At 34.6% G+C, this 27994-nt stretch overlaps 1 protein-coding gene across 1 annotated transcript in view; it reads right to left on the minus strand.

Annotated features, from left to right (window-relative positions):
* Nucleotides 1-535: 535 nt before the first annotated feature.
* The window catches only part of NRK (Nik related kinase), a 124282-nt gene continuing 96823 nt past the window's right edge, over nucleotides 536-27994 (minus strand). Inside the window, exons 19-29 of the mRNA XM_057495600.1 lie at nucleotides 26778-27114; nucleotides 23976-24162; nucleotides 23366-23521; nucleotides 21446-21589; nucleotides 18747-18905; nucleotides 15101-15205; nucleotides 13344-13486; nucleotides 12907-13056; nucleotides 9954-10089; nucleotides 5989-6128; nucleotides 536-4317 (exon numbers count right to left, since the gene is read on the minus strand). Of these exons, the coding sequence (XP_057351583.1) occupies nucleotides 4222-4317; nucleotides 5989-6128; nucleotides 9954-10089; nucleotides 12907-13056; nucleotides 13344-13486; nucleotides 15101-15205; nucleotides 18747-18905; nucleotides 21446-21589; nucleotides 23366-23521; nucleotides 23976-24162; nucleotides 26778-27114 (1753 nt within the window). The 3' untranslated portion in view covers nucleotides 536-4221. The remainder of the gene's footprint in view (nucleotides 4318-5988; nucleotides 6129-9953; nucleotides 10090-12906; nucleotides 13057-13343; nucleotides 13487-15100; nucleotides 15206-18746; nucleotides 18906-21445; nucleotides 21590-23365; nucleotides 23522-23975; nucleotides 24163-26777; nucleotides 27115-27994) is intronic.

The following is a 27994-nucleotide window of genomic DNA, read 5'->3' on the forward strand; positions in this document are numbered from 1 at the left end:
GTCTAATGCTTCTGTGACCTGCTGAGAGAAGTGCTATTCCTTTTCTTCAATTCCTCCCAAATGAAGGCCTCACCTTCCTTCACAACCTGCTCTGTTTATTCCATTTTCCACCATCAACCGGCACTAACCCCTTTCTTGAATGTTAAGAAATGATACATCTTTAGTCCTCCTTTGGATAAGCCTCCTCCTCTTTCTTCACTGGACTTGAAGATACTGGGGTGGGATCAGAAGGAAGTCAGCATTTAAACTTTCTTGGCTTATACCCATACCGTGTGAGTCTGTGTGTCTGTGTAAAGTCCCACAAATTTAGGGGAAAATTAATCAGTTTCAAACTCCAGCATTGTACCCAGAAATATTCTAATCAGATCGATATACCCCTCCTTAGCTGGAATTCCTAATGGAACAACAAATAGGCAGAACTCCTAACACCTTTCAATCAGGGCATCAACTACATACCTTAAAGAAATGGGTATTTCCTGAATGAGTCCTAATTCTAACATCAGACAAGTAGATCTCAAATAATGACATCAGCCAATAATTTTAAAATATTTATTTTTAGAGGTTGAACAATAGTTCATTGCAGACTTTCTGATGAAATAATCAGGAGTCTCAAAGATTACTTCAGTAATTTTTAAAGTTAGAGCACAGATTGAGTACAAATTGATTTAAACAGGCACATTTTTTTTGAGAGGGCATCTCTCATATTTATTGATCAAATGGTTGTTAACAACAATAAAATTCTATGTAGGGGACTCAATGCACAATCATTAATCAACCCCAAGCCTAATTCTCAACAGTCTCCAATCTTCTGAAGCACAACGAACAAGTTCTTACATGGTGAACAAATTCTTACACAGTGAATAAGTTCTTACATGGTGAACAAATTCTTACATAGTGAATAAGTTCTTACATGGTGAACAGTGCTAGGGCAGTCATCACAGAAACTTTCAGTTTTGATCATGCATTATGAACTAAAAACAATCAGGTCAAATATGATTATTCATTTGATTTTTATACTTGATTTATATGTGAATCCCACATTTCTCCCTTATTACTATTATTATTATTATTATTATTATTACTTTTAATAAAATGCTGAAGTGGTAGGTAGATGCAAGATAAAGCTAGAAAACATAGTTTAGTGCTGTAAGAGGGCAAATGTAGATGATCAGGTGTGTGCCTGTAGACTAAGTATTAATCCAAGCTAGACAAGGGCAACAAAACATCCACGGATGCAGAAGCTTTCTCTCAAAACGGGGGGGGGGTGAGGTTCTAAGCCTCACCTCTGTTGATCCCCAGTTTCTCACCTGATGGCCCCCTTGCGACTGTGCCTAAACAGGCACATTTTTTAAAAGAATTGAAGAGTACTTAAAAGACCCCATTGAATACATGTGGCATTATTCCCAGTTTTATGTATACTGTATCAATTAAATGAGTCCTGGCAGAAAACAGTTGGTGATTAATTTATCTAGAAACTGGTAGAACTGAAAATGTTAAAATTCATGCATTCTAATGGTGTGTGTTCATGTGCGATTTCTGCTTTGCTTATTTTACCATCTTAATGCTGATTCTTTCTTACTGTTTCCACTGAGGATCTTCAACAGACCTACTCACTCAGAGCTTTTCTTGTCAGCCTTTTTCATACCTTGTTTTCTAGTTTTCAAATATTTCCAACAATGTGTTTTATTTTGGAAAAGGGCTTTGGTGAAAAAACTAAAGTACACTGACGTCAAACTGTACTCTATCCCAAAGCTACTCACAACCTGCCAGAACTTCATGCTTCAAATCACCAGGCTAGGGAAATTGGCTAGTCAGGAGTCCTCCTCTACACTTCAGTGACAGGCCAGGTGCTGCTGCTACAAGGTGATGTGTAGAGAAAATATCTTTTGTCTATTACTGTGCACTAACTGAAATTTAATTGGCTGTTCACTTTTTTCTTTCAGCTAGAAAAGTGTGTAAAAATTCCATATGGAATGACATCTAAATCCAAAATATTCATTACCTCCAAACCACTTTAAATATTTTTAGTTCTTTCAGTCCTTTAGCTACCCAACACTTCAATCTCCCTTCTTAATATGGGCCCAGCTTCCCTTCTTCAATAACACCTTACCCTTTCAAGCTCAGTTACACATTGGCAATGTCTCTTGCTTGTTTACTTTGGAACATCCCTATAGATTCAGTTCACTACTATCTATATTTACTAGAACAACAGCCACAGGGCACAATGGGAGTTGGCTTCCTAAAATAGTTTACTGTCTTACTGCCTTAAAAATATGATTTTAAGATAAAACTTATTTTGAACCTTAACTCTGAGTAAATATTATGAAGAAAAAAATGAATTATTAAAAGACTTGCTTCTACTACACTATTAAGTGAGAAATTTTTCTGAAATTGAAACATAGCAAACTCCATTTGCTCAGCAATGAGGTACTTGCACAGAGTTCCCCATGGTCTTTTTGGTGTACAACTTTATAATAATGAAGACTACTTCTAAGGAAATAATTTGACATAAAAAGTTTGTTTTCTCTTTAAACTACTACATTTAAAAAGTCATTTGAGTTGTAAACTCTCAGGATAAGCCAGCTTTAGGATCACATTATTTTGTCACAGTAAAAGAAATGTGAATCACATTTACTTCTTCAGTTCATGGATTCAGGTTCTCCTAAGTTCTCATTACTGAGCTACTACGCTCTTGATATAAATTGTTAGGAAAATTCAAATCGCCATTCCTGGCACCAGGGTGCTAAGAAATACTGTGCTATCATGAAATCACACATAATCAGCTGCTTTTTTATTCTGGTTAACCAGGTAGTTTGAAAACTATTATCCCACCAGCACTGTCTTCAGATTTTTAGAAGCAGAGCTAGAGGATTATACTGAGGTATACCTTGTGGTAGTTCTGTTGCTTCTCTGTTGCCCCAGAACTAACCATGGTATTGAGGATGGATTTGCAGAAATTAGGCTTTTCACCAGGTAACAGTTACCACTGGTGACCAAACACCACCTATCCATGGCGTCTATAATACACTGGGGCGGTGGACTAGCATGATGTTCACTACTCTAAATTTGTAGACTTGGGTGTTTGATGAAAGTTGCATTTTTTTCAAAATCTTTTCCTTTTTTTTTTTTTTTACCTATACAGTTAAGTCTCTATAAGTGGACTTATCACTTTTACATTCTGATTTTACAGAAATAGAAATATGAAAATCACAAGTATTAACAGCTGAAGGATTTTTGTTGTTACATTTTGTTGTTTTTGCTTAATAACTAGAGGAAAAAATTTTATATAGTTTAATCTGGGATTGAGAAAATATTTAATGCCATCTGATGGTCACATTGCTGGCCAGATAAGAATTTTGATAAGTCAACTAATCTGTCCTTAAGAGTAGACTTTGACACCTATTTTAAAGTATTTAAAAAAACAAAAAATGAAAAAACTCATTCTACAGTACATGTGTATAGGAGTTCAGTCTTGTATTTAGGCTTGCAGGTATATTATTTGGTGGTTTTTAAAAACAGCTATTGCACATCTTTGGGGGTTCTGAGGAAAATCAAGCATCTGAGGCTTTTTTATTTCTTCTTCTCAGGAGAAAACCAGCTTAACATGGGATGAAAATAACAAAACTGGTCTCTGACTGTGAGCTTAACTGTCATGGAGCAGTGAGGAAATGGGTGGCCTTTTCCCCTTTATCACTGTAGTTTTTTCCAAGCATGCAGGTTGTTCAGCCTTAGTCTAGCTTATAGCATAGATTATTATTTTCATTCCATAATCTAACCTTTGGTTCTTTATATGAGTGCGAATTCACATGTGATTTGTTGTTATTTTTATTTTTTCTGAAAAGCTTCATTCAGGGCAAATTCTTTTGAAAGCTTCTTGGAATCTAACTCATTGCGGGTTTCTTTACTCCATGTTGTAAAATCTGAATATAGATACTGTCCAAACTGTCCAAAGAGTAACATTTCAATTCACAGTGACAAAAGTTACGAAGTTTGTGCAAAAGACGTTGTACACCATTGGAGTACATAGAGCTTGCTATAGTTAATTTTATATATAAAGGTGCATTTATCATTAAAACTATTGTGTGCTACATTAAAAGTAAAGAATATGATTTAATTTTTCCCTAACAATAAAACTGAATGCTCATTTAATCTCAGAAAGTTTAAGATGCAAATTGTGTGCTTATGAAGTTTGTAAATGTTGTAATAAATCATTGGAACCTTTTAAACACCATAATTGCTCTGGAGCTCTTCAAGTTTTCCAAGGGTCATAAAATAAACCCGGCTGTGGCGATTGCGCAGGGTAGAGGTAAAGAACAGCTTTAAAAAGACAGAAAGAGAAACCATCAGTAAGCATTCAATAAACTGTAGCCTGATATTTGATAGATATAATTTCAATGAATACTCATCAATCAATTAAAAATCTGGACACACTGTTTTTCAGAACAGGGTTTTCTCAAATGAAAGAATAAGAGTTTTAATTAATATGGAGTCTAAATTATGTAATAAAAAAATAAACTTTTACCATGTTCTATATAGTTGTTCTTCATATAGTTTAAGTAAAATTAGGCTTTTGTTGGTGGCATTCATTTGCTGAACTTCTTCACTGGCTTTGGTTAACAAATCCTCTTTGCTTTTTAAAAATATTTAATCTACTTCTACTCAAGTTGGTTTTCCCTTTTCTTTTAGTATAAAGAAGTGATTGGATTATTTGGCATCGTTCATCATTGTTGCTAGTGTTTAAGTGATCACTGAAATTTTCTACTTGGTGCAGTTTTCTATTTCAGTATAATGGACTGACATCAGTAGATTGATATGAGTTAAACCAACTGGCTTAAAGAGGAACATGTCGTGTAAGTAGTGTCTGTACCATAAAGAAATTTAGAACAGAACATGAACATAAATTGGGAACAGAGGCCTCTTGTTAGGACTAATGCTTTTAGCATCCACAGTAGATACTTAGGAGGCTTTGTGACATAATGATGATGATGATGATAACACTAGCTATCCTCAACTTAACACATGTATGTGCCAGGCCATCTGTGTCATTATTAATTTTCAGAATTGTTCCTGGAGCCATTATTAATATTCTCATTTTGGAGATGAAGGAACTAAGGCTCAGAAAAATTAATCAAACTTCCAGGTTCTTACACCTAGTTAGGTGTTAGAGACAGAACTGCATCTTACGTCTTCCTGACCTCAAACACAGGTTCTTGCCAATTTATCCCTTTATATTACAAACATGTACCTTTCCTTGAAGAACAGTGCTTTACTCTGGGTGTTCTGATATTAATTTGGATCCTCTGCAGTCCCTTCTAAATGTGAATGTTTCCTACTCCTATTAAGATTATTACTTCATGTTATTATTTCTCCCAATATGTAGGGGCTTTAGTGATTTTATGCAATGCATTTTTTCATCTAAACTATCTGAATTAGTTGTTAAAATTGATCACATTATGCATATAATCACCAAATCTTGATTTTATTTTTCTCTCCTGTAAAATGGACATAATAATAGCCACTTCTAAGGATAAAATATGATAGCTTTTGAAGTATTTAGCACAAACTCTACCACATAATTAGGTGTGCAGAAGATATAAATACTTTTTCCTTCTATTATTGGATTATGTTGAAACTATAAAAGGTAGATGTACTCAATAGTGTTGTTTCAAAATACCATATTAATATGAACATGAAAAGAAATATGCATCAAATAATGGATTTTGTAGCAGACAAAATAGTGGCTAAATTTTGCTTAGGATATAATTAGAATTTTTACTTTTCTGAAAACGGCTTATTTTTAAAATCAAACTTCATTTGCCAAATCAATATTTCTACTGCAAAATGCAAAATTGTTTTTAGCAATAGTATGCCAATTTGGGAAATACAGCATAAGTACATTTATTGCCCAAAGGAAAAGGATATACATTTCCTTAATTTTCATTGCTTGCTTAGTTTTTTTTTGCTCTAACTGGGGGATGTAAGCTATACCTTGTCACCTCGGGCACACAGGAATCTCAGCTTCTTAATTGACCTGCGCTTCAGTTCACTTTCCAGAACCCTTGATTGCAAAGAGCGGACTTCAATGGCCTTTTGGCCCCATCCTGTGGTTCGCTGTGTACACTCATAAGCTACAATAAAAATTAAAACTCAGAAAAATACAAAATCTATAAGTGATAAAACATTTATAACCACAATCAGTATTTGATTATTAAAAGGTTCATTATTCCAGCTCAGGTAAGCACAGTGGGTTTTCTTCCTTCTACAGTCAGTCATTTTGCTACTGCGTTGCTTAGTAGTGGTGTTCAAACCAGCTATCTATTGTCACCACTGTGACCAATACTGAATAATCAGATATCAATTAATTTTTATATTCATATTCTTTAATACCACAGGAAAAGCTAAGGGTTAATTTGCCCCTATTGTAGGAAGTCAGATCTACCCACAGTCAGTCTTTATTTTACAGTCTCGTTGAGGTATGGCATTCCATAAGGGTTTATATGTGTGCTCAAGTGACATACATGGAAACCTGACTAACTCTTGAAAATTAAAACTGTTAAAAAAAGACTTGCTCAAATAATGACTTTAGCAATTCTAATGCAATTCCATGATGTTACAAGCTCTTCTGATACAGTTAAAAGTCCCTCGTGCTCAGGGAATTTTTGCGAAGATTTTAACTTTTGGACCCTGTGTTACAACTTGGTGACAGTAAAGATTATGACAATTGCCTTATAGCAGAAAACCTAATTATGTAAATATCCATATAGTCAGCTAGTGCTGTAAGGTATTTTCTGATGCAGGGAGCAGTATTATTATTTTTAATTATTTTTTGCATTAAAATATTGTTGATATACAACATTGTATTGGTTTCAAGTATACAACACAGTGATTCAACAGTTAACACATGTTATTAAATCCTTACCCCAACTAGTGCAGTTATTATCTATTGGCATAGAAAGATGTTGCAGAACCATTGACTATATTCTCCATGCTGTACTTCCATCCCCATGACCAGCTTATATTATGGCTGAGAATTTTTGTGCCCCTTCATTCCCCTCACCTTCCCCATCCACCCCCTCCCCCTCCCCCACAGTAACCACTAGTCACTTCTCAGTGTCTGTGAGGCTAGCATCACTCAAACAACAAACCAAAGACATCACAAAAGAGAAAATTATAGACCAATATCCCTCATGAACATAGATGCAAAAATCCTCAACAAAATATTAGCAAACTGAAATTAAAAATAAATCAAAAGGATCGTCCATTACTACCAAGTGGGATTTATTCCACGGATGCAAGAATGGTATAATATTTGTAAATTAATCAATGTGAGCAACATTATTTTTAAATGTTTAACTTTAAAATTGATATTCTTTATGTACTTTATAGGGAAGCAAATTTCCATAAGTAAATGCAATCCTGAGTTTCAAAGAATATCAAGATTTTGAATCAAGCTAAAATAGTCTGGAAAACACTAAAACAAGGTAATTTTGTTTCCATATTAACATGACTAAAATCAGAACCCCATTCATTAGACTTTCCATCTTCTTATAAAGACAATAAACTGAGCTGATACAATTACAATATAGTTTTTTAAACAGTCTTTATCTTTATCAAAAGTTCTAGGATGCCTTTGTTTAAACCAAAATTTACCTGGCTTACATATGTATATATTAAATATACATAAAAGGACCCATGAAGGAATTATTGAATTTTTATAAAAGTAGCTTTTCATAGGCATAGTGTGAGCCATTTTAAATCCCTTAACTAGAACTTGCCAAGCATACATTATCATTTGCTTCCTTTTGCATTACAATTCAAAATGTGTATGAAATTGATATCAAAATTGTAATTAAATTACAATCATATTGTAATTCAGAAAAATGGCTGTCCTGGAAGAAAACTTTATAAGTCCAATTTCAGACTAAAATTAAAATCACTCCAGATATAAAGGAAGTGAAAGGAATTCATGGCCTGAGTGATGGGAATAAGTAATAGATTTAGTCTATCCAATTCTGAATTTTTTCACATATGTGAATACTCTATTTAAAATGGTATTTTTGTCAGCAACCACACAGAGCAAAACTTTCTAAACTCGGTGCACAGGCTACCTGCTAATTCCGAGTACACAGTTCATATGGCATTACATAATTTCCACCTTAATTAACCTGTCAATTAATCTAGCTACTGAGCTAGCTTGCTTATGAGATGGAATCCAAAGATTTGGAGTTGGACTGCTTCATGGTAACTTTCTGTAATTGTTAAGCCTCTATATATTTGTTTGAAAATCCACAGCAAAAATCTTATCATTGAAACCATTTATTATATCTCAAGGAACTGTGAAATTTAGACTGTAAAATCCAATTCTGTACAATCTATGTCTGGCTTAGTTTTAAATAATAAGGCAGTTGGTTTTAGAAAAAGAGAGTCACTAATTTCCTTATTGTCAGTGTTATACTGTAGTTTTTAGTATAATCTCAAAATACCATTAATACACAAACCAAAATATCATGTTCTTATAGTGCTGTAATTATTTTGTATAGAGAGAGATGGTTTTCAAATTCTAGTAACTTAAAATAGCTTTAAGTTTTAGGTCAGTAGTTGTCCTCCTAAGGACAAGAGCTGTACCAGATGACTTTCTAAGAACCCTTTGATTCCTATGATTATCTAGTGGCATAAATATAGGAGTTTGTTTTCTTTACCATTTGAGATGAATTTCCTTACTCTAGTTTCTGATTAACATACTGATCACAAAAGCACTGTAACAGTTAGAACAAGATTCATTATTTTTCAGTTTCTTTTGCCCCAGATCTGTCAATTATATTGTAAGCATTTACCTTCTGTGGCTTAAAGTGGTTTAAAATCCTCTGTGAATTCTTACTTATATGAGGAAATTGGAGGAGGTTTTCAGGAAAATCCTTAACATTATGTACGCACAAGAAAGGATATTGCAGATGCAATGCGAAGTGCCATCAACCCATAATGAAAACCATGTCCGTTAATAAGCAGTTCTTTCAAATGGTCCTTAAAGCCACATGAGGATCGCATTTAGCCATCCTATACATGTTTCAGAAGCTTCTGGCCTCTTTATTAACAAACTACCTTTTTCTTTCTTTGTCTCCCCTTTCCCTCTCTTTTTCTCTCTCCCTTTCTTTTCTCCTTTATTTGCTTCATTAAACTCCTCCTCCTTTCAGGAACATTTACCCTCCATAAAATCATTCTACTCTCTCTAGTATTTTTATTGTTCATACATTCTTTTCTCTATCTAGAATCACCTCTGTAGTCACGAAGCCTCAGAGACATACACAAGAGTCTCAAATTATTCAGTTTCCCAGATCAGCAGTCCTGCATTGCTCAGGAAGAAAAAAGTGTCCTGGTTTGATTAAGTTGAAAAGGCACTTTTCTTTGTTGTCATCTAGGTGGTACCTAATAGGCATTCCAGTCTATCATATTTATCTCTTTTGTAAATGAAAGCTTAGTGAAAACCAGTATGTCACATATTCAGTTTGCATTTGATTCTTCACAGAAATATCACTTACTAAACAGAATACTATTTACTGTATGAAAAAGAAACATTTTGTTCCTTTTATGATTATTTGGCAGTCTCCTAAGATAAAAGTAAATCCCCAAAATCAATGTGATGGAATGAAGCATTTTCGACATCTATAAAACTTGCAATCACAGGGAGTTAAAATAAAATTATACATTATTGTGGAAAGGGGTTCTTTTCCTATTTTAGTTATATGATCATTGCAAATGGAGACAGAGGCAGCGAAAATCAGTCTTTTTGTGGCAGACTTGCAAATTTATTAAGCATAAGACAAACACACACATCACCTTACGAAGGAAATAAGTATGCAGTATGCCAAATTAACCCTATATGCCTTGAGAAAATATGATACTTCAGGAAACAGAAGCTTCTCTGGGGTCATCTGAAAGAAGAATTTTGTACATACCCATTGAAGATGGTATGTCTTTCCACACTGCAAGGATCTTCTTGAAGAGTTGTTCATTTGCTTCCACAGAAAGGGCTTCAGCATTGAAAGTGAGCATCACGCCAATTCCCAAGGAATCAGGAAAAATGATGATATTCTGTGGTATAATGATTTTCAGGGGCTTGAATTATGTTTCATAAAGATTTATATGTCCAACATTTTATCACTACTACTTTAATTGAAGCAGCTTGGCTGAATAATAAAGACCAAAAAGGGGTTGAAAGTGCAGGTAGGAAGAGAAACTTCAATTTCAATATTGAAGAGCATGCTAACACTTAAAAAGAGCCTTCCCTTTGTCATAAAGACATCACTATTCAATATTCTCCTTTATATTTAGGAGAAAACTTTAAAAGAGCAGAGATATATTGCCAACACAGAGAAATTCATTGAGAATTAGCAGAGTATTATGTATAATGATTGAAGAAACATGACTTGTTTCAGAGTTAGATTTAAGATTCATTTCAGGATGTCAGTGAATAAAGTGACAAATGTGTGAACCAAGTAACAAGTACACAATCACTGGTTATCAGCCAATTCATTCAAATCAGAAATAGAATATGAACTGAAACATAGCTTGAGCTCAAAATGTTTGCAAGGGAAAGCTTTATAATACTCTTTGCTCCTTGAACTATAAGTCATCCTCCCTTCACAAAAAGTTGCAGGTTTTCTTATTCAATTCGTATCATCTCAAAATACCTTCAATGAACAAATTCAGAGATGTAGTACATGGCATACTATGAAACACTAAGAAGTAGCTAAGAATTTTTAAATGTCATGATGTATAAAACAAAATGACAAATTTCCTTAAACTACAGATACTGTCACACTATTCGAATTTCCCTGAGAAATGAACAATGGCATTTCTCTATCATTTCTCCACATTAGCAAGTTACAGGAAAAAAGGTCAGAAACTATACTTGCCAAACCCAGTGTACTCAGACCCAGTGCTTGAGGCCATGTCTCAGCAACAACAATCCTTATAACTAAAATGGGGATCCAGAGGCAAAAAGCAATTTTAATGCGTTCCCTGGGTACTTGCATGAGCAATTGAATCAGAAGAGATGAAGGAAGAGAGAAAAATAAATTACAGGAAATAAGCTTGTCTAAAAATTTTGTTGTTTACAAAAAAGCTAGAATGCTGTAAACCCAAAAAGCCTCAGAGGTAATTTTCTTGCTTCTCCAACGATTCCTGAAGTAACCAGATATTCTTTAGCACACACGGCTCCCTTTTGCATTAGTTTTTGTAACCTAGCATTCTTAGAAAAATACTATTTTTAGTACATTTTGTTTTGGAAGACATGTTCCCCTCCCTTATATTAGAGTCCTTTCTCTTTTAATGGGTCAAGACACTAGGGCACTTAACTAAAAATACTCTTTTTGAATATACTTGTGGTATCTTAATTAGGTCAGAAAATGTTTTTTTAAAAACTCATCTCTCATTCTTGCTTCCACTCTAATTAACTGACTCCTTCAAAAGGAAATAATTCTCCTTGCTTAGGAGTCAAGTGGAAAACAGGCTTTAATCTTCTTGACTAACTTTACAAATAAGTGTAACCTTAGACCAGTACCTCAATGTTCAATACTGCAGTAGCTTCAAAATAAATGCTATCTAACATGACATGAAAAATAAAATTCAGGAGGCTATGGAAGACACTCTAACTGAAGAGTACAATAATATTTATATCAAAATTAACCTGAACTCATAACTAAGTGGCTTTGGCAGAGCTTGGTTAAGTATTTTCTACACTATAAGCCATGTGATTTCTATATAATCATAGGTGACAACTGGGTGATTAACTAATTAGATTGTTAATATGGCCAAAATGCTTTTTTTAATGTCCCCACTAACGATTTGACAATTGCTCTATGTAATTTGTTAGAGATGTAAGACAATTCTGAAAGCTATGCAAGATATCGCATTACTACAGTGATTTAAAAGTACATAAAAGTATACTCCTGGACTTCCATATAATGTCAAATTGCTAAAATTTTAGTTGTCAACAAACTGGGGAATTAAAAAGGAGTGAAGCACAGATTTATAGGTCAAACTGCTCCTTTTAAGTAAAATTTTCAATAGGACAAACATCATTGCCACCGTCAAATTTGAGACACAGTAGAATTATATTTTGTATGGTGTGTTGTGGGAAGGGTATTCTATTATGTTCAAGTTCTTTATATAAATGATGTGTATGGTATTTTTACAACTATCCATATTTTAGATGTGTGCCATACTTTCATTATTTATAATTATTCAAGAGTTGAGTTGAAGTGTAGAAACATTAGTTTTTAAAATGCTGAATCCTTTCATCAGGAATTCTAAATATAATCAATACTGTAAGAAAATACTTCATAATAATTTGCTATAGTCTGGATAAAGAAGATGGTACATGTGGTAATGTTGCAATAAAGGTCTGTATTTTTAAAGAATCTGTTAACTCATTAGGGGGCACAGAAGGAGTAAAGCAAGGACTGCAAACTCATATACCTACTAGGACCAGTTACCAGGAATACATGGCGGTGGATGGCTAGAAGAATGTATCACATGTATTCCATTTACAAGGGGGTAGGCATGAATGGTTCCAGTTGAGACAGTAATGTGGGCCGGCTGTTGTCAGGTATTTTGGTTTATCAACAGAAGTCCAGGTTTTAAAGTGTAAACCCTATTTATTTAAAAACAAACAGGAAACACTGTTCCAGACAAACTATCTGCAGAAAAAGACTACCTGTAAAAAAGCTATCTAGACTGAGAAACCATCAGTGATGTTTGTTTATCTATTACTACCTTCTGGCACTCTATACTTACCTTAGGTCTCAGTTTCAGTACAGATATTGATAATCATATTTTATGTCTTTAAGAGTTTTGACATTTGGAAAAACTCAAATTCTGCTATACAATAATTTCTAAGGATCTTACATTATTTGGCAGGGTCACATCAGACATAACCTCAGTTTCTGCATCAATGATGTGATATCCATCTGCTGAGCTGAAGAAAATCTTTAGTCTTTTTTCAGAACCAATAGCCAGGTCAACTGTCACTGGCTTATGACCAAGTGTTGGAAATACCTGTAGATATAAATCAAATGTGACCAAAAGGCCAAAAATGATACTCTAAGGCAAAAATTTCCTTGCCCTTTTGCTTAACAGGTTTATAAAACCCAGACTGATGTTTTAAAATTACATAATGTACTTAGAGACCTAGGTATTATAACTCTGTTAGGTCTGTTACCATTACAAGAACATGATTACATCCAAGTTCTAAATACTGAGCTTCCCTTTGAAGGTCAAATCTCCAATGGTCATAAGAGCCTTGTATGGCTCTGCACTCTGTTTGCTGCCTTTAAATTCCTTGCCTTGAGCTTCAGAAAATGAAGGAGCTCATCTGGTCTCTTAAACCGATTCGCTGGATCAGCTGCCTGTATTTTTGCCAGTATTCGTATATAGGCTTCATAGGACATGTAGTCTCCTTCAGAGTCTGCTGATTGATCAGTGCATACTTGGTAGGGAATGAAAAAGGCCAGACATGTTAACCTGCCACAGATTGGATGTACTATAGGCTCCTATGGTTCCTAGTCCAAGGAAACAAAAAGCCAAACAGGATTCATTGCCAAGTTCAGGTCACAGTAGAGGACTGGGCATCACAGGATTCACCATACTGTAGTCATGAGGTAAGATTCAAGAACTGGAGTGAGGGCTTGGGCCAGGAACTGTGCATCAGGCTAGACAGACTGTTGCTTCTTATCTTCTTTGCTTTCCAGTTCCATACCAGGCAGCTGTGACGAATCAGCAGACACCCAAGAACAAACCCATATCTAAATACAGCTGACAGCTGACCCAAGGCCCAATTTAGGGAGATCAGATCAGAGATGTGATTTGTGTTAGGGCAGACCCAGTCTGTCTATATAGTAGTCTATGCTGTGTATAAAAGGACATATTTACTATACAAATAGACATCGAGGGGCAATTGTAAAAATTAACCCATCCTTCTTATACACATGTGATGTTTTGTCCTACAAAATATACCATGTAAGCAGATACCAAAAATACAAAAGCATTTCATGAATGCCTTGCTGGAGTCTATCATGATATGTCCCCAATCAGTGCTTTGTAAAAAACTTGTCCATGGACCAATGAATGCAAAATCATCTGGAACATTTACTAAAAATATAGATTCCCAGGCCCCTCTCCAGATGTACTAATTTGGCCTGGTGTTGGGTCTGAGACATAAACTTTTAACAAATGCTCCAGATGACTCTGATGTACATTCCAGATTAGAAGCTACTGGACTTTACATAATGCTGCCAGTTCCCTAATTAGCCCTATTAATATGTAACAAATACAAAATAATCCTATTTACATGGTATTCTGGAGGATTATAAAAAGAAAGTAAAAATATAAAGAGCCCCCAGTTAATGAGGTGTAATTTTAAAAATCAGCATCAGCTTAATTGCTTGGGACTTAAATTATTACCTTAAGAGGTTGATGTATGGAAGTTCAGTTAAAACATAATAAAGATGGAAATAGTACTGGTAATCCAAATAAACCTAACCACCATTCCTTGCAATGGGTCTCCAGAAAAATGTGTTTAGAGTTCCAGCTTGGAAGGAATATAGACCTGCCCTTTCCTCCCCACTCCCATCTACTGTAGTCCTGGTAATTAGAGCAAAGGCTTTTTCCATTCCCTCATTCCTCTTCCACTGGGGTTCCCCCTCTACCACTGGCACATCTTCCCTTACCTTTCCTCTGCTCTCTACCCCCCACTAAGAGAGAACAGGGACTTTCTCAGCTTTAAGTCATTGGGGTGGCACCCAAAACCTGTGTTTGGGGCTTTAGAAGAGAAGGTCTTCATGTTGACTACAGGAATCGGGAGTGAGGAGCTGGTAGGGAGGTCCTCTAGGGGGAAGGGTCAGGGATTTCCCTCACACTCTCCCTTGCTGTGGTGCCCATGACTTGTCTAAAAAAGGGTTAAATGATAATTATTGACATGGTATATTCAAATTACATTAACTGTAGAAGAATGGTATATATTTCTGCTACTATGTTCCAAATATTATTCTGTTTGCAATTTTTCAAAAGAAAAATCATATGATCCACAAGAAAAAGAGACCACTCACTTTAATAGCAGTGCTCTCATCGAAGGACTTTGGTGCCCATGCATAAAGGTGAATTGACGATTTCAAAGCAATTGCAATATATGTTGTTTCTTCATGTTGGACTACAATGATAAAAATATAAAGAAGTAACAATGCTACAGAATTAACAAGAACACGCAAGTATTTGTATTTGTCATTGAAAATGTCATAACTAAATGTAAGAACACAGACAACATATTTTTAGAAAAGCTATTTGGTTACAATTTGATGCCCCCAAAAAGTAACAAAATTACTACCTAGTTTTATGGCGTGTTCCCATTAGCATTCAAGAGCACTCTAAACTGTAGACTGAAAACTACAGAGCATTGCTGAAAGAAATTAAAGAAGACCTAAATTTACTTAAATGGACAGATTGCCTTTGTTTATGGCTGGGTAGACTTAATATTGTTAAGAGGGCAATACCATCCAAAGTGATCTAGAGATTCAGTGCAATCTTTATTAAAATCCCAATGGCTGCTTGTGCAGAAATGAAAACTGTTCTGAAAAGTCACATGGAGCTGGAAGAGGCCCCCAAATAGCCATAATGATCTTGAAAAAGAAAAACAAAGTTGCAAAAGTCACACTTACCAGTTTCAAAACAGTACAATCTACAGTAATCAAAACAGTATAGTACTGACATAAGGATAGGCATATAGACCAACGGGGTAGAATTGGGAGTCCACAGATTAACCCAAACATCTATGGTCAATGATGCCAAGGCCATTCAATAGGGAAAGAGTGGTGTCTTCAACAAATGGTACTGGGACAACTGAATATCCACATACAAAAGAATGCAGTTAGACTCTTTACCTCACAACATACATAAAAATTAACTCAAAATGGATCAAAGACTTAAATGTAAGAGCTGAAACTATAAAACTCTTAGAAGTAGATATAGGAATTCATGGCAATGGATTTTTATATGTGACACCAAAAGCATAGGCAACAAAGGAAAAAATATAGCTCAATTGGGCTTCACCAAAATTAAAACTACTGTGCATCAAAGGACACTATCAAGAAAGTGAAAAGACAATCTATGGAATGGAAGAAAATATTTTCAACTCATATATCTGATTAGGGTCTAGTATCCAAAATATGTAAAGAATGCTCACAACTCAACAACAAAAAGATAAATAATCCAAGGATGGCCAGTAAACACTTGAAAAGGTGTTCAACAACACTAGTCATCAGAAAAATGCAAATCAATATGACAGACAGTGAGGTGCCACTTTACACCCACTTGGATAGCTCGAATCAAAAGACAGATATCTACAAGTGTTGGACAGGATGAAGAGAAAGTGGAGCCTTCATACTTATGGCAATATAAAATGGTGCAGCCACTTTGAAAAGCAGCCTGGCAGTACTATCGAAAAGGAAAGAAAACATGCATTGCTACGTACAAAGACATTTATGAGAATGTTCACTGCAGCATTATTCCTAATAACCAAACAGTGGAAAGAGTAAAAATAAATAAGCAATGTATGTATAAAATATTGGATAAACAAAAAACTGATACATCTACACAACTGCGATACTATTCAGCAATTTAAAAAAAGTCATGTTGTACAGGCTATGCATGGATGTACTTGAAAACATTATACTAAGTGACAAAAGCCTGTCACAAAAGACCATATAATGTAGGATTCCATTTAAATAATTTGTTCAGAACAGACAAACCTATAGCAAAATAAAATAGATCAGTGGTTACCTAGGACTGTGAGGGAAATAAGGTGAATGTAAGTGTGGTGGAATATGGAGTGATTACTAATAGTTATGGGGTTTCTTTTTGGGATGATGAAAGTTAGATCATGGTGATGGTTATGCAACTCTATAAACATACTAAAAAGTATTAAATCGTGCACTTTAAATGGGGACATCGTATGGTATGTTGTTTCAAGAGTTTTTTTTAAAAAAGAGAAAAAATGTATAAATGAATATGTTTGCTCTCAGCTATACCTTGTGGCTCTTATGGAATATGTTGTCCTACCTGCTAGATTTATACTTTGTGCTAAAGCCCCTCTTCCTTGGCAGGGACACTGTTGCTGTTCTTTTTAGCCAGAATTCATTTTAAACCAATATATACAACTTCTCTCTCTCTCTCTCTCTCTCTCTCTCTCTCTCTCTCTCTCTCTCTCTCTCTCTCTCTCTGTCTCTCTGTCTAGATTACCCTCTTTTTCTTTTGTACTATTCCCAAGTAGGTCAAAGAAGCATGATTAATATACCCCCAATAAGCAAAACAATCTCTGATAAGTTGACACTTCCTATGATTTTTTTATATGGCATTAATTGGTGTCCGTTATTTTATGGATCTTGAAAATACCATGCAAGTGTAAGTATACTGCTGTCCTCCTGTGTGAAGATGCTACTGTTTCACTTGTCAGTAGGACAAATGTTTTTGATTGTGGGAGCTGATGTGGGTTGGACTGGGGTCATCCGAGAAAATTAGACTTAACTAGTCTATTCACTTACCAAGAGTACAGATTTGTAAGATAACTATCTCTGTGAACTCTCCCTTGTTGAACTAAAAAATTTACTAGTAGGGGGCAGTTCTGCTATATAAACTCCTAGGTTAATATCTGGGGCTATCATTCACCTTTGCCTACCAAAATACTATATATGATTTGTAGGAAAGTACTGATATATAAAACTAGAAGAAAGTAGTGTATTTATTTAATTCCTAATTTGTCTGGGTACTTACTTCTCCTTTTAATGGTGGATGTGTACATACATACACACATATGGAAACCTATCCTGGGAAAGCCTCTTTATATGTAGAACACAAATGGTCAGTCAGGATAGAAATATCCTACTGAAACTTATGTGATTCCAAGTCTTTCTTACATATGCCACTACTTCTGCCTGAAGGGACAATTATTGAAGAAGAAAGATGAAAATGAACTCTGAGAGTAGAGGGGATTTATGTCAGAAGTAGAATAGAATGAGACAGCATTACTTCCTAGTTGTTGATAGATGAGAGTAGGATTCTGAGACCCTGGAGTTGTTACTCCATTTCACAGTGGATGCTTGTGAAGAGACAGGGGGTATGAACACACTCCAATTAGACGGAAACTATTTAGCAATTATACTCATGAACATTGACTATGGGAGTGAGAACCAGCAGACCATAAGAATTTCTTTTTGACTCATTGTAGTTTCATTGTTAGTATTAAGAAAGATTTTTTAATTTTTTAAAATTATCATGTGGTTCTATTTTATTGCTTCTGCAAGGAACAATATCATATGTATCTCCAGGTTATTGAAGATACATCAAGAACATTTGTGTAGTCAAATATATACAGAGGAAGGAAAAAAATATTGATTCATCTGGACTAAAGAGTGACTGAGAAGGGAAGAGAGGTGAAAAAGTAAACAAAACTTAACTTCAATAGCTAATTCAGTCAATACATATTTTCTCAATAACAGCCATTTGTGGCATAAAAGACCTAGAAGTTGTCTGATTGAAATTCACTCACTTTTGTAATATGAAGTTGCAAGTTCTCTCCTTTTTCTACAATGTAATATGAAGTTGCAATTTCTCTCCTTTTTCACAACAATGCACTTCATCAAATGAAGGAAGCAAAATAGTATAGCAAATACATATAGTAAATATGAAATGTGACTTACGGACACTGAAGTGTTCACAGCCTGTCAACTTATCAATAGCTTTGCAGGCTTCTTCTGTCTTTAGCATTTCCTCTTGTCTTCTTTTACTTTCTGGATCATCTTTCAAAATCTTGTTCCTCAGCCAGGTCAAATGATACACCCGAAGTCTGTTCTTACGGCCTGATAGATAAAGACACAGTGTTTCAATTCAGTCTATTTTTACATATATATTAGAAGAACAGAAAAGTATAGGTATTTTGCCTTTTTGACCAAATGTTTTCATTGAAGTAAAAAAACACGTTTAAAAAACTATACTACACCTGGGTCTTTTCTCCAGAATTTGGAAATGTGATAGCAGAGTCTCTCTTATTCTCTCACTTCCAAGGGATAGTCAAACTATCTACCAGCTACCGACGTGCCTGTCTGAAGTGAACGCGGAATACTTCTTGGGGAAAGGTTAAGACTGCTACTGTGCAGGCAACAGAATTACTATCCATTCACTTGTCCTTTGGCTTTTATCTAAGTCATGACCCTTCCTGATATATGAGACGGATGTCTGATACATTGTCTGTTAGGCATTCAGGGCCAGTAGGGTGGGTTTCTTTTTGCTCTTTCATTCCAATATATTTTCAAAATAACTGAACAGTTTTATTATTTTTCTCTCAACCCAATATATATTTAATATTAATTTTCTAATTATAAATCCCATCAAATTTTTACAATTCTTTTAGGAAAAACAGGCCATTAAAATTACACATTTCACTTGTAGAAATTTACCTGAAGAAAACAAAATCTCTGATTCAAAAAGATATGTGAACCCCCATGTTTATTGCTGCATTATTTCCAGTAGCCAAGATATGGAAGCAACCAAAGTATCTGCCAATGGATGAATGGATAAAGAAGAGCTGGTACATATGTACAATGGAATATTATTCAGTCATTAAAAAAAGAAAGAAATCCTGCCATTTATAACAACATGGATAGACTTAGAGGGCATTATGTTTAGTGAAATGATCAGATGGAGAAAGACAAATACCACATAATTTCATTTATATGTGGAATCTAAAAACAAAAAGAACAAAACAGCAATAGACTCAGACACTGAGAAGTGACCGGTGGTTACCATGGGGGAGAGGCTAGAGTGGGTGGGTGAAAGAGGTGAAAAGGATAGCAAGGCACAAATCTTAATCATAATATGAATTAGTCACAGTGATGAAAGTACAGCATAGAGAATATAGTCAACAGTTCTGCAACATCTTTCTATGTTGACAGATAGTAACTACACTAGTTGAGGTGAGGGTTAATAATGTATATAGCTATCAAATCACTATGGTGTATACTTGAAACTGATATAAACTTGTATATCAACTATACTTCAATAAAAATAATCACATTTCTTTTCAAAATAGAGACTTTGTATTCATTTTTAAACTTTATTACAAGATTTCTAGGCCCAACAATAGGATTTTTGTTTACGTGATTAATCTTAAATACAGTTTTACATGACATTTTTGAAGCAGTTAGAATTCAGACATCTATGTCTATTGCCTTTCTATTCTTAATTGGTAAAATAAATTTGTGCTCTAAAATATTAGGTATATTCTACACTAATGTTCTCAGTAATATTCAGTGGAAAAAAATCCACATTTTGAGAGAAACTTGAGTACGAAAAAAGGCACATTTGAGTTAGGGAAGCCTGTAAAAAAGGTAAAGAATCTGTTACCCAGATGTGCAGTCTTTAAGCCACCCGGATGTTTTCAAAAACTATATGTTGCTTCTGTGTAATTATAAATGAATTATAAATAAATGACCATGAAATGTTAAGAGCAATTAAAAATAAAAAAACATAAACATGATTCAAAAATCATGAAGTTCTCGCATATTTGTAGAAGATTTTTTCCTCTAACCAAAACTTAAAGTACCATATTTGAGAATATACATAATCATTAATTAATGTGATGTATGGCTGTTAGGTATAGACAGGAAGTATATAAACACATAAATAACTATGATTAACATCATTTTATTCAACAGTCAAACCATTTTTATTTTTCTTATCCTTTTGTCAGTCATCTTTTGCCTGTAGTCAGCTCTGATGATAGTGCTTTTCTGATACTAAGTACTCTTTGGTAATCACAAATTATTAACATCCACTTACTTGCTCTTTTACACTCAAAGGTTTGAGCTCTGAATGACTAACACTAAGAAGTTCAACTACTATGTGGGAAGAATGTAGAGTTAGGGGATGCATTCTTGTTACTAACTCTATCTCTAGGCCCTTCTGGTAAGTTTGTGCCAGAGAAAATAGTCTCATTTATATCCAGTTTTGTCCACTGTGTTCTTTGTTGCTTCTAATACATCACAAGAAAGGTATCTGATGGAAATTAGTGTGGTCGTGTGTGCATGGGTAAGTGAAATTGTGAGCTATAAAATTGTAGGTGGTTACTCAGAAAAGACATGAAAGGATGTAAATAGCATGGATTTTCTTATCATTGACCTAGGTTTGGTGCATTATAATCAAATATCCATATACCAGAGGAGAGTCACAAGTTAAATTGTAAATACATAAGAAAATACAGGTAGGAAAGTTTGGTGTCCCAAATAAAGGTTATATTTTAAATGCTTTCCTATGAACACTTTCACCTGAGAAAGTCTTTAGCCTAGTTTGCAACCTAATTAATCTGCATAATTACTCAGCTAATTTTAGTTCTTAAACAAACCGGAAATGGTAATCAGCAAATTGAGAGGCTCTACAACTTGAATCTGATGGAATGGTCTTCGCTTTATAAGCTTAGTAATGTCTGCCTTTCCGCTTCTGTCCATCAGATACAGATTGGATCGGGTTCCCAACAGCAAATTCACTCCTGTTCATATATAAAAAGAAAAATGCTATATTAGCTCTGATCATGTTTTTGTAATTGAATTTATATTAGTATTTTTGCTACTCCAGCGTGCTGATCTATGTGATGGTGACTTTTATCATTTTAGGCTAATGTTAAGCTCATTCTGTTTAACAATGCACTCTACCAACAGAAAAAATTTCATTGGAATACATTAAAATATACACGATAACACCCCCTGACAATATTCTACTGGCTAGTGTCTGGAGTACCATCTCACAAATAGAACTTTATGTATCTCAGCGCCCTTCAGTAATGTCCCAAACTTTATAAAAATCAATCATCCTTTTCAAAGTTACCACTAAACATTAAGGATGTCTAGTGCATACAAAGACATCAATTCAGTTGATTTTTCATTCCTAACTATAACTAAGGGTTATAATGCTTTTTAAACATTTACATGTAAATTGTTTTTAAGTTGAGTGATTCTGTGGTCATGCATATAGTAATAAAATTTGCATTGCTAAATGCCTATGAAATTACTTTGTACTTTCATGACTCTAAATTTTTACACTCAGTTATTTATCTGCTGGCTCTATTCATTGAACTATATGTACTGTTTAAAGACCAAATGAGACGACTAAACTAAAAGATTGAACTCAAGTTAGAATACACTTCAAACCACTGTGGGAGTTTTTCCCATTACCTGAGACACAGGAGAAATAAGCAAAGTAATGTAAGGGACAACACCTTCAGTGTCTTCCTTCTACATGTAGAATATTTGTGCTCTGAGGGTATAAGGAGAAAAGACAAGTGTCTCTCTGCCTTCATTTTCCCACTCTGTCCTTTACCAGTTCTCTAACTAATGGCCTCTGGCAGGTTTAGGAACTGCATTTCCTCCCGCAGGGGAATCAGAAGAGAGAAAGTACAGTCAATTTTGACTGTAATCTTATTTTTCAAAATGTAAAACCACAAGTTATAAAAATAAATTACTAGACATTAACTACATCTTTGAGTAGTTGCTTGACTGAAGTGATAATGAAGTAAACTTTGCTTTCTTGTTATCTGACACTTTACTATTAGCAAAACTTCGAGGATGACATTTTTTTCTCCAAAGGTGTTCAATCCATGTAACTATAATGTTTGCTACACTGCTGTATTTTTTATTTAAAATTCTGTCCCTGTTCAATCATAAAAAGCAAAACCTATGAAATTTCAAGTCAGTGGTTGGCATTTACTTTGGGTATCTGCCCTCCTTGCATTCATTTATTCTATTTCATTTATGGTACAGACTAGTTTGAGGCAAAACATTGTCTGAGCACTACTGATGTGGTTATAATTCTTCAGTAACAAAGGATTGAAAAAGTCTGGCAAAGTTAAGATGATATAGAAGGAACTTTATGTATCCTAAAGATTATTTAAACAAGAAACAGCAGGAATCTTTCCTATAATATCTCATTAGGTGTGATATGCTGCACATTACTCTAAATTAAAAACACTGAACTCAAATTTCCAAATAATCATAACCTAGTCCAATTTTATTTTTTAGCCAAGCTAATTCAGGTTAAAAACAATAAAAAGGGGAGAGAGCACCAATTCAAACAGCACACTATACTGAGTGAAAGTAAATGAGAAAATAAATAAGCAAATAAACTGCTTAAATATGTATATATTTTATTTGCTTGGAAATGGCTTGGCAATCGCAAGCAAATGTTTCACATCTATGATTTTTCACAAGTTTGCTACATAGGTGTAAATATGTTCTTTAAAAATAACTCAGTTTTAAGAAACCAAACTCACCCCACAAAGAACCACAGCAGATCTCAGAAGTGAATTCCTTTTCATACATGTGGATTAGTGGTTTTTTACATTCAGCAGAGACATATAGTGGGTTAACATTGACTTCAGGGGTTCGCTTAGGTGATTTTTTAAGTACTTTCACTAACCCAGCATATACTGTGAAGAAGTAAGGGGGAGATATTGAGAAATAACTAGTGTATACACCATATCTGCTTGAGTGTTTCTACAAGTAAGACACAGCCTAGTAAAGCTCATTTTCCTTTATTGTAATTTATTTTTTACTGGAAGTATCATTTTCCTAAATCATCAGATAACACAAATTATGATGGCTAGAATACATTTCTGGATACGAATGTATTTTAAGTTACTGTGATTTGATTAAAGAAAAAAAAAAACCCGGATGAGGGGATTCAGTTTCTCAACTGTAGTTCAAACATAGGTGTCATAAACTCAGTGAAGAATGTATTTTTAAAGCAAATATCCATCTGAATTTATGTCAACAGAATATCAGAATGATTTGGTTCTTTTTAGATCACAAACCAGTGGTCAAACACTTTATTTAACATATGAACAGATTGCTGCAATTGGAGATTATATTAAACACACTCACAGATGGCACTGGCAAAGTCAACAGTTGCAGTCCTCCCACAACCATAGGAAGGAGATGAGTGGCTGGCAGAAAAATCTGATTCTGTTGATGCTTCTGATATGTCCATACTGTCACCCTCATCATCATGTACTGCGGGTACACTACCTGAGACAATGGCATTTGAGGCCTCACTTCTACCATCTTGCTCCTAAAAGAAGATTGAAAATGGATTTTGCCTTTATTAGGAGGTTAACAGTGAGAGAAATATAATATGCTTTGGGGTAATTTGACAAACAGAATGCAAAATTTGTAACATCTACAATTCTGTACTCTTATAAAATACGCATTTACCAGAAGAACTTAACAATGTTATGAGGAAATAGCACTAATGTGTATTGAAACAGTTGATATCAGAGGAGAAATTCAAGGAGGTTGAAGTCCCTAGCTGTCAATTTGGGGAACTAATATATATGGAACTTTTACTGTGTACAAGGTACCCTGTTAGGCATCTTATTTACATCTTTATGAATCGTTACAACAGCCCAGAAAGTAAGCATAATTATCTCCATTTTATTTATAAGGAAACTAAGCTTAGTGAAGTTAAATAATTTATTCAAAGTCATAGAGCTAAGTAGGGGGACTATAGTTTAAAGCTGAGGTCTGTTTGATTGCAAAGCTTACATTCACCTATGCTCTGCCAAAATGCCACTTGAAAAAATTTTAAAAGAGCACCAGGGTGGGGATATTACTTTTACTTTGTCAAATGACAAAGCTAATGATGGAAAATCAACCAACACAAATTCAAGTGTGAATGTTTTCACTGAAAGTGTAGCCAGTTTCCATTAACTTACAAGGAAAAAACTCAAGGATAAAAAAACACAAAATGTGACAGAATTTACGTGGGATGCCATATGCTGTGGAAAACATACAAACTTTTTGGTAAGCCTATCTGTTGATAAGCATTTCTTTGTGTCTAAACAGTGATTGTTGGCACTGAGAGTTGCTCTGCCCTGTCAACGGCTTGTTTTTATGACATTTCCAACCACAAAAGTGTATGTATGGCAACATGTCCTTTTTCATTAAAATGAAAGGAAGATCCATTCACTCTATAAACATCAAAAACATTTCTTGGGATTACTGGAGCTATCCAGCAGTGCTATGAAAACTATGTTGGTGTATCCTATTTTAATGTCTTTAATTAGACAGGTAGGTAGATGGACAGATAAAACAGACAGACTTATTTTTCCACTGATACTGCTTTCCCATTAGAAACCATTTGGGGACTTTCCTTCCTCCATTTTTTTCTTTGTTTCTCTCCTTCATTGATTTCTTCCATAATTATTGTGTGCCTATCATAGACAAGCCCTAGGATGGACTCTGGGATTGGGTAAGTGGGTAGAGAAAAGTAATCAAGGATGGATTAAACATAGTTCCTGCCTTTTAGGAGTTCACAATCTAGTGTGACATAAAAGCAAATAAATAACTAAATTATATCATAAGTACTAAAATGAAACTATGAGCAAAAATGCTTGCAAGCATAGAGGAAGGGGTATATGATTCTGCCTTGGAAAGTCAAAGATCATATGAGTAGGACCATGAAGCATCCTATGACTAGTTCATCAGACAGAGAAGAAGTGAGGGGGCAACCTAATGGACAGAGGAACAGCTTACACAAAGGCACTAATTCATGAGAGAGCATGGCATCTTCTAAGCCAGTTTGTGTGATAGGCAAATAGTCTGGGGAAGTAAATTGGCATGATATTTCCTCTGTCTGGAATCTCACCTGTGTTTTCAGATATCCAAATACTCCCCATTTGTCAATAATTAATTCAAATACCATGTGTGCCAGGAAATCTTTCCTGTGATAATTCCTATTGGTCTAGCATCTTTAAAGCTACTTGAATATTTTTAAACCTATTCACAAAGTCAATAAATGTTTTGCAAATGACAAAATCATTGTCTAAAGCCAGTGGATTACTTCTGTTTAAATTGTATGTGCTAACAGTTTCTCAAAAAGTTAAAATAGAATCTAGCAATTCCACTGCAGCAGTTCTATTCCTAAGTATGTAGCCCAAATAATTGAAAACTACTTCAACAACAGATACTTGTATACCAATGTTCACAAGCAGAATTATTCATGATAATCAAAAGGTGAAAACAATCCAAGTGTTCATCAATAGATGAATGGATAAGCAAAATGTGATATAATAATGCTATGCAATACCATTCATTCAGCCTTAAAAAGGAAGAAAATTCTGGAACATGGGTGAACCTTGAAAATATTACACTAAGTGAAATAAGTCAGACACCAGAGGACAAATATTGTATGATTCTACTGTATGGTACCTAGGCAGAAGGTAAAATGGAGGTTAGCAAGGACTGGTAGGAGAGAGAGTGGGGAGTTAATTGTTTAATTGTTTGGGATGTTGATAAAGTTCTAGAAATTAATAGTAGTAATGGTTGTACAACAATATGAATGTACTTAATGCCACTGAATTTTAGACTTAAAATGATTAAAATGGAAAATTTTATGTTATGTGTATTTTACCACAATGAAACTTCCCAGAAAAAATTTTTGTATGTGTTCAGACACTACCACAAACATGTTCTTCATAACAGGTAAACAAAGAAGCTGCTTTTGTTCCTATAAGTAAAGAGGAGCCACCCAAATTAGTAAAGATCTATCTACAGTTGTGATTAAAGATGTTTAAAGGCTGTGGGGGAGAAATTGAAAATATATTAATGGCTAGAAATGTGACCTATCACGTGAGGAAACACATTCACAGGAGAGGAATTTCTTCTCCTTTTTAATTGGTACATTACCTTCTGTTGATGTTCAAAGTCCTGGGATGTTGGTCTCTCCAATCCTGGACCATCTGTCTCTGAGCAAGTTTCTCCTCCATTGAATTCAAGGGCTCCACTCTCTTCAGTGGTTCCATTGACTCCCTTACCTTCGTTACCCTCCTTGCCACTGTTTCCAGTGCATATATTGGCTCTGTGCTCTTCATGGTCTCCAATGGTTGCATGACTCCCACTGGCTGCACTTCTTCCATTGCTACTACTGGCTCTCTGGCGTCCATAGCTGCTGCAGGTTCCTTCTTCTCTATCAGTTCCATCTCTACCATCTTGTTTGCAGCTCCTACTTCTGTCATAACTTGGCCTGATAACAAGGTCCAATTAATGATAGAAAACAACCCAACAAAAAGACATTTGAAAGTCAGCAAATGAAACAATATTAGGATGTGTCTTATACATATATACCATAAGACCAGGCACATTTTTGCTCTATGTGAATCATATTGGTATGACACAGACAAGAAAAATGTCCCTACATTCTATCAATCTTAAATATTGAATTAATACAACAGCCACTGCCAATTGCCTGGCTGCATTTGGGTGGCAGATGGAAGACAACTTGCATCTGGAAGAGAAATTACATCCTTTATTAAGAACATGTGTTAGGTTAGTAGCAAGAATATGTTTTTTTCATATATAATAGACTACTTCATGCATTTGCAACTTCACAGCCACATGAATGATCAAGCCCATGTTTTTTTCTCAACCACAACATATTTCAGTAATTCTTCTTGCAATATATCTAATTTATGTTAATTTTAACATGTGCCTTGCTTTTCTAACATGTGTATTGACTGCTTGGCTACAGAATTCCATTGATTGTTCTACTACTGCCACCAGGAAGTTCAGTAATACAGATAGCATTAAGCTAAGATAGTTATTTTATTAGTTACAAAGGACATCACATGTAAGAAAACATCCCAATGATCCTTTGCATAAATGAGAACATAAACATGTATCTATGATAATTCTATAAGCAAATTTATTTGAAAATGGAATTCCTGGTATATGTTTTTGGTTGGCAAAAGAGAAAAAAGGTTGAATGCTGTCTTTTCTATCATGTATATTCATCCTCTCAAAAACATTTGAAATAACCAAAACAATATATGAATTTCAATATTATAAGGCAAACAATTCTCACACTGTTATTTTTCAAAAAATGTAAACATACTATATTAAATGTC

This window comes from Manis pentadactyla, chromosome X, assembly GCF_030020395.1.
Source record: "Manis pentadactyla isolate mManPen7 chromosome X, mManPen7.hap1, whole genome shotgun sequence".
NCBI lineage: Eukaryota > Metazoa > Chordata > Mammalia > Pholidota > Manidae > Manis > Manis pentadactyla.